At 42.1% G+C, this 7500-nt stretch overlaps 1 protein-coding gene across 7 annotated transcripts in view; it reads left to right on the top strand.

Annotated features, from left to right (window-relative positions):
* Positions 1-7500, top strand: part of LOC122630490 (zinc finger protein chinmo) — a 41553-nt gene that overhangs the window by 12814 nt on the left and 21239 nt on the right. For 5 of the 7 annotated variants that reach the window (XM_043815031.1, XM_043815028.1, XM_043815032.1 and 2 more), the window contains exon 2: positions 1979-2206. In XM_043815031.1, the coding sequence (XP_043670966.1) occupies positions 2086-2206 (121 nt within the window). In that variant the 5' untranslated portion in view covers positions 1979-2085. Of the gene's footprint in view, positions 1-799; positions 862-905; positions 1057-1978; positions 2207-7500 lie in introns of those variants that run through there. The other 2 variants (XM_043815034.1, XM_043815030.1) reach the window with 2 other exon arrangements.

Here is a 7500-nt window from a genome sequence, read left to right as displayed (position 1 = left end):
CGGCCCTGGCACGTGTTAGACCGAAAAGTAGCGAATGGTGGGGGGTCAGCGATACCTTAGAAGTATTAGAGGGGGTATGATAGAGAGAGAAAGAGAGAGGAGACACCACCAAAGCGTACCAAAGTCATAGCCTTAAGCAGTCGCCCCACTGTCGCCCCCACCCTCTCTAAAAAAGCCGAATCGTGCGTTCCTCCTCCTATCACTTCCCTCTTCCTCCTCCTCCTCCTTCGCCTTTCTCTCTCTCTCTCTCTCTCCCCTCCCCTCTCTCGCATCGCTCTACCACCACCGAAAGCCGCTGCCAACGCTGTGCCGAAACCATCAAACTCATACTATTTCGTCCAACCGCATTTGCATCAGCACCGATGACCCATATTCACGTTCTTTTTCTTCACGACGCGACATTAACGCCATCCTCCTACTCGCCCGATTCTTCCTCTCCTTCCTTCTCCACAACTTCTTCGACTTTTCTCTCACCTTTTTCGTCTTCCCAAAGTCGATCACTTTTATATCATTTCCTTAACTCTCAACACTTTCCCGGCGACGTTTAGTCGGAAGAAACCGTGCCGGGGAAAAAGCGCGCGAATCTTTGAAGTCGCTGTCGTGATCTCTTTTTCTTCGTCTTCGTCGTCGCGCGTTCAGCGGTGTTAATCGATCTTGTTTTCTGTGAGAGTGAAAGGAGGGAAAGCTTTTTGTGAGGTGGAATTCGAGGATATCATGTTCGTCGAGAGACACGTGTACGCGACATACTCTGTACATTGATCTCTTCGTTCATAGTGCGTCTACGAGAATACGGGAAGAGAAGGTGCTGCTCTCTATTCAAAAACGCATTACGTTTTAAATAGAGAAGAGAAGGATAAACAAAGAGAGAGAGAGAGAGAGAGAGAGAGAGAGAGAGAGAGAGAGAGAGAGAGAGAGAGAGAGTAGTGCGTAAGTTTCGTCGTTGAAAAGAATGTCGAGTGTTTCATGAATAGAAGACGCTTATCGGATGCATCTTTGTCTTTACGTTTGACAACCGATTACGACGATCGGTAATACCTACTTCTTGGATCTATTTCAGTAGGTGTCTCTTTTTCCTCGTACTTTTTGTTTCATTTTCTTTTTCTTTTTTTTTTATCTTTACTTCTTTGCGAGTAGACAATCGATCAGCGGCAAGGTTATTGCGTGATTGGTCGAAACGAACTTGACATTCTCGCCCCGCAGACGAATTTAATTTATTGATCTTTAATAGCTGCGTTTATTACTATTTCTCTCACTTGAGAGAGATCGAGAGAGAGGAAGATAGAAAAATTGGGCCAATAAAAATGTTCGATTTACGCGATCGATCGCGCTCGTCGTTACTGGATTTCTTGGTATTTTTGTCGCTCGTAATGTCGATGATATCGATGCATTATGTCACTGATAAAATACATTAGGTTTCGTGTAAACGAAGTTTCGCCGAGCTAAATCATTCCTTTAATTAGGTCAGTAGGGGGTGATACATCGTAGTATTTTGGGCTTTTTCTTTTTTCTTTTTCTTTCCTTATCGTACAGCTATATCCTCGTAACGCTCGAAATTATTTCATTTACTACTCGGTTGTTCGCAAATCGCGTCGCTTGGCACCTTCGCTATCAGCTGAATTCATTGAGATCGCATCGAGATAATAGCGATTGCAGTCATCCGTGTATCGACCGACGACGCGAAAAATGTCGTTCATTAAACGTTCGACTCGAATAATTTATGATCGCTTTATTGAAATATCATTAATTAATTATATACATATTTTGTGTTACATAATTTGTATAATGCCGATGCCTGCTGCATGTTATGCAAAATTGAACGATCTCGAATCGATCTCGGCGAATTTTACGTTTTTATTAGTCGAATCGTCGAGAATCGTAAGAGGGACCGTGTTATCAGAAATGCGGTTTCCGAGAGTCGATCGAGAACGTTTCAAGTTTTTCTGGATATCGGATAATGAAGAATTTGTTACTGTTTCAGCTGGACGTACAGTTGGGCACGAGCGCGACCAAGAAGGGAAATACCTGTTCGAAGGTGGCAGTGACAGGGGTGGCGAAGGTCACGGGGTTGGGTCTAGGGGTGGCATCATGGACTCTCACCAGCATCAATTCTGTCTTAAGTGGAACAGTTTCGGTAGCAATCTAGCAACAGCGTTCTCGAATTTATTCAAAAGCGAGAGTCTTACCGATGTCACCCTCTTCTGCGAGGGTGAGTTGAACGTTTACTTTTTCGCCTCTTTCAATCGACTATATACGTCTCCGTATCTCTTGGAGTCAATTCTCGGATCGTCCGATCTTTGCCTCTCGCGAATCTTTTCCTTACCGTTTTCCCGCGCGTCGAAGTTTCCGAGCTCGTCTGACCATAGCGGAGCTCTTACTACTTGTGCAGAAACTCGAGTCACCACCACCACCACCATCACCACCACCACCGCCGCCGCCGCCACCACCACCACCACCTGTGGATGGTCGCGTTGCACTCAGACTTTCTCCGCTGCTCAAGGAGTTAAGGGTAGAGAAAGAGAGGGAAAGAGAGGTCGCTGCACCGGGAGTGCAAGGAAAGACGATTGGCCGAACCCTACTTCTCTCTTTCGACTATCCAATCTGGAGAGCGAATTTCTACGGTCCCTAAGAAAGACAGAGATGGAAAATCCTCTCTCTCTCTCTCTCTCTCTCTCTCTCTCTCTCGTTCTTCCCTCTTTATCTCACTCTTTTCTACACGTTCTATGCTCGTCCAATTGCACCGTACGTGCATACGTTCGCAACACACGTGTTGGTTCACGTGTACGTACATGTGTGCGTGCGTGCTTCCCCCGGACGGATGCAGCGGTCTCACTGATGCAGCTGTCGCCTTTGCGAAACCGCAGTTTGCACCGAGCCACGGTGCAATGCGCTCGGTCGGTGCATTTTAAAACGCGACGACGCTTTATAGTTCTCGCGAATTCATTCTCCTGATCGTTTTATCCGTGATCGTGAAAAATTGTTATATAAGATTGCATTTTTTTTTTTTTATTTCCGTTTCTCTTGAAAAAGTTTCGTTCGTGAATTTTTTCAATTCTCCGATGACATTTAGTTTTAATTGCTAAAGTAGGAGAGTGAGAGCAAAGTGCATGCTATCGTAATTATGTGAAAGAAGAAATAAATCTTAGGGATTTTACGAAACGTGCGAATGGAAAGTTCACGTTTATTAAATCTCATTAATTCAGAGAATGTTGTTTAATGGCTACCTGAATCATATTATGCTCTCGTGTACGAGACTCGTAACGTCGTGAGTATGATTTGTTATACGTGCTTACGATTGGAACTTGGGCAGAATTTTTGTCGTTGTCGTTGTCGTCGCTACGTTGATGTAATTCGGAATGATTTATCAGTGGAAATGATAACGATACTATACGCTGACATGTGCGACTAGATATACGCTGAATTATCAGTCGCACAGAATAAATAAGAATGTGCCGTTTTCGTGTCATGCCGCGGCCGCCTCGGATTCTCTATTTTTGCATTTTACTTTCGTCAACGACGAATTTAGCTCGTAGTTAGAGATGCACCGCCTTACGCGAAGTATATTCAATATTTTTTCTCTCTTTCTCTCTTTTTCTTCCTCTTTTTTCAACGACAAACAACGGTTTTAGTTTTTAGATGTTTCATTTTGATGCGAATGATCGAATGTCTCGAGAAGCATACTTAAAGGACATGCTTGATGCTTGACGCCGAAAAGACGGTCGATGCAGAACTACGAAAGAGAAAGAAAGAAAGAAAGAAAGAAAGAAAGAAAGAGAGAAAAAAGAAGAGAGAGAGAGAGAGAGAAATAGGGGAAGAAAAGAGGGAGTCCGCAGTAACACGACGCTTTGTCGCCTCGAGAGTGGTCTCTCTTTTCGAAAAGATGGAGGGTGAAACGTAAAAAGAAGGTCGGTAGGTGGGAAGGGTTCAAGGACGAGCGAATGGGGAAGGTAAAGGAGCTTGCTGCCGTTGTTTCTCTCTCTCTCTCTCTCTGTCTCTCTCTGTAATACTACCGAAAGTACTATAGTTGAAAGAGAACACGTCGAGCGAGTATCTCGAGATGTTTTCGTATCTGTAAGATTCTATATGTATGACTCATTATATCGTAATCTTTGTTACTTTTCTTGTTAGATCCGTGTAAATAATTTCTTATTATCCTAATCTTTATTTTTAATATTTATTCTTGATATTTATTCTTGATATCGAGCATTAAAACTCGACAACGTAGAAACGCTTATAAATTTCTAAGCGTTCGTTCGTACAGTCGTTGGAGAAGTAGAAGGAAAAGGAACCCGAAAGTAGGCCTGAGTTACAGTTAGATCTAACAGTCTTTCTACTCTCTTCCTTTCTCTCTTTTCTTTCGCTTCCTCTCGTGTATTCGATGCACATAGCTCGTCGGTACTGTCGGCACGCGTTACCTAACGCTCGTGTGCGTCTCCCCCTTCGTAGATTCGTTTACGTTCTCTACGATATCTCTGGATGGTGCAAGTGCTGCTGGTGAAACCGTAACCGAAATTCTATATCGAGGTTCCGGGCTGGCTTCAGGGCGCCTCTGTAACTCGAGTGCACGCGTTTTAGGCGTGGTTCCTGATTTCGTGCCACGAACGATGAACTTTCCAAGGATATAATACCGACTACTCGCACTCACCTGCTGATTTTCACTCGGTCATGATCAGCCATGAACTTTCGCTCGAGTTCGCTCGATTTAATTGCTCCTTACGTGACTTACCATTGAATTTATCTTACTTTACGATCTTACTTACGATTGTTATCCCTGGAGAATTATTTGTTAAGCACTTCATTATACGAATGTTTTTTTTTTTTTTCTTTTTTTTTTTCTCTTTTAATCGGGTTAGTACAATCTAGAAGAAAGTAACTACAACGATCGGCAACGTCATAAACTTCGATATCGTCGCGTATTACTCCGGCAAAACGCGCTATATTTTTTGTGTTGCCACGCGAAGCATCGCACCGACACGCATCGCGGAGTCGTGTGAGTTCAACGTTCTATTGGATCTATCGTAGTGTGCAAGAGACACGTGGAACGTTAGAAACCTTTCGTGTACCGTTTCCCTCGTGTTTCAGTTCGGCCATTTCTAATGGTCGAAGATGCGAAAATCTTCTCTCCTTTTACTTTCTTCTTCTTCTTCGTTTTATTTCGCACGAAACTGTCGTAAATATTCTTGGAAAATCATTGGCTAATAGTCGCCGAGGAATATTTAAAAATGAGGCCGATGCTCTATAGGATATTTCGAAAATGATATTCCGCTGCACTTTCTCTCCGTGTAAATAACGACTACTTTCTATTCCTCTGGATTTGCTGCCATTACGTTTTGATTTATTATTTTAATTATATGAGTATTCCTCTTTCTAAAATCGGAACGATACGAGATAGATAGCAGAGAATTTCTTTGAAATTAATTAGAATCGGAATTCTGTGTCAGTGGATCGATGTCAAGAAGATAAGGCCCGAATACTTACGACTTCGATTGAAACGTTTATCTAGGTCTATAAAAATGTTTCGTAGGGTCTGGCTAAACGAAAAATTAGGTCGACTTTTATCGCTGCGCGTTGCGTCTCGAGAGATCGGGGACGATGCAACGCGAAAGAATACACGTCGACTCTCGTTGCTAGGTCTCGTGCGTGCGTTTCGCCACGTGCGAGATCGATCATATATGGATAATCCTTATAAATAAATGAAAGTTTTTTCGATGCGTTTCACGTACGACTTTTCAAGATTTAACTCTTTTTTCTTCTTCTTTCCTCTTTTTTCCTTCTTTTTTCTTCTTCTTCTTTCTTTTAGGTAGTTAATACGGAGAACAAGACCGGTTACTTTATTTTCGTTTCGAGCAAACAAACGCTTTTACCTATTGCCCGTAGTAAAATATATAATAAGAACGGTATGCGTTTATAGTGTAATAAATTACGTGGCTCTTTTGAAGTTGCTTTCGCGAGAAATCAATCGAGGTCAAATACGCATATGGATGCGCATATTCGTTGGAGAACAAAAAAAAAAAAGAAAACGAGAGAAAAAGGAGAAGAAGAAGTAATCCTTTCTAGCGAACAAAGGTCGAGTCTTTATACATTACATAAAACGAGTAACCACGTATGTATCTCCGAATATAGCTGCACATAGTTTCTGTATTTATAGATAACGTATTTCCTTCTGAATATAGCGCTGCCATTGTATACATCTGTTCATTCTTCCGCGAGCTCACATGAGCGAAGAGCGTTTACTTTGTAGATCGAACACGGTAGTATGAATAAAATAGGGAACAGCTCGCACGAAAAGGGTGTGGTTATCGAAATATCGATATTTTAGGAGAAACGTCCGAAAATATTTTACTTCTTTTTTAACCAACGACAAAAAGATTATCAGTAGGAGCTTTTACGAATTTAACGATTTACAAATAAAAAAAAAAAAAAAGAGAAAAAGAAAATAAAACGGAAAAACAAAGCTAAAGATAATATTTCCGACAGAATCGATCAATCGATTGCGATGCGACGAGAGAAAATTTTGTTGTTCATTTCGATTCTCGATCAGGAGTTGGCTCCTGTACACGGTGCAAAACATGAACCCTATATATTTTTGGACTTTTTTCTACCTCTATCTGTTTTCTTTCTCTTCTTTTTCACGTAAGAAGCGAGAAGTCAACGAAGCACGAAATGAATTATTTCTCAAGCAACCGAAGAGGTTGCAAGGTTGCCTTTTACTCTTACCTATCGTTTGCTATTTCTATTACAAACGCGTAATCCTTCGTCGGCCTTATAAACGAGCGCGTTTTCAAAGACACGACATGTAACTACCGCGGTAGATTACTAACCAAAAATCTACCGTAATTTTTTCGCCGAGCATCCAACCAAAGAATAAAAACCTGTATTCCTTCTAAATCGAACGCTTATACTTTCTCTCTTTCTCTCTCTCTCTCTCTCTCTCTTTCTCTCTCTTTAGACAAGGACGATGTTAGAACGGCATAGAAATGATCGTCAGGAGTAGGACGAGCAAGATCATTTTTTAAAATGGCGTTCTGCCGGAAGCAGACATAAATTCTCGTATTATCTCTCTTTCTCTCTCTCTCTCTCTCTTTCTCTCTCGTACTTCTAAATTTCGTTCATCTTTGTTTTCTTCTCAACGTCACGTTCTCGTATCGCGAGAAGAACGGAGAAGGGAATTCGACGTTAGAAAAGACGCATGGTACGACGAGAGAATATCCAAGGTCTAGCTTCGTTAGTGTTACAAGGCAAGCCGTATATTCGACTCGTTGCGAAACTCTCAGACTTTGATAGCGCGCATGCGAGCCTTCTCCTCCGCGCTCGCGCACTCGTTATCAGATCGTTATGCCGGTCGTGTCTAGCATATTAGGCTGCGTTTAACCTGTTCGGTTCGTTTTTCAATTGGCGCGTTAACTCGAATGGATGGATTTCTTTTTCTTCTTTTTCCTTTTTTCATTTGGAAAGAGAGAAAGAAAGAGAGAGAGAGAGAGAGAGAGAGAGAGAGAGAGAGAG

The sequence above is a fragment of the Vespula pensylvanica genome, chromosome 7 (assembly GCF_014466175.1).
Source record: "Vespula pensylvanica isolate Volc-1 chromosome 7, ASM1446617v1, whole genome shotgun sequence".
NCBI lineage: Eukaryota > Metazoa > Arthropoda > Insecta > Hymenoptera > Vespidae > Vespula > Vespula pensylvanica.
Note: the sequence above shows the minus strand (reverse complement) of the source record. Positions and strands in the feature narration are given on the sequence as shown.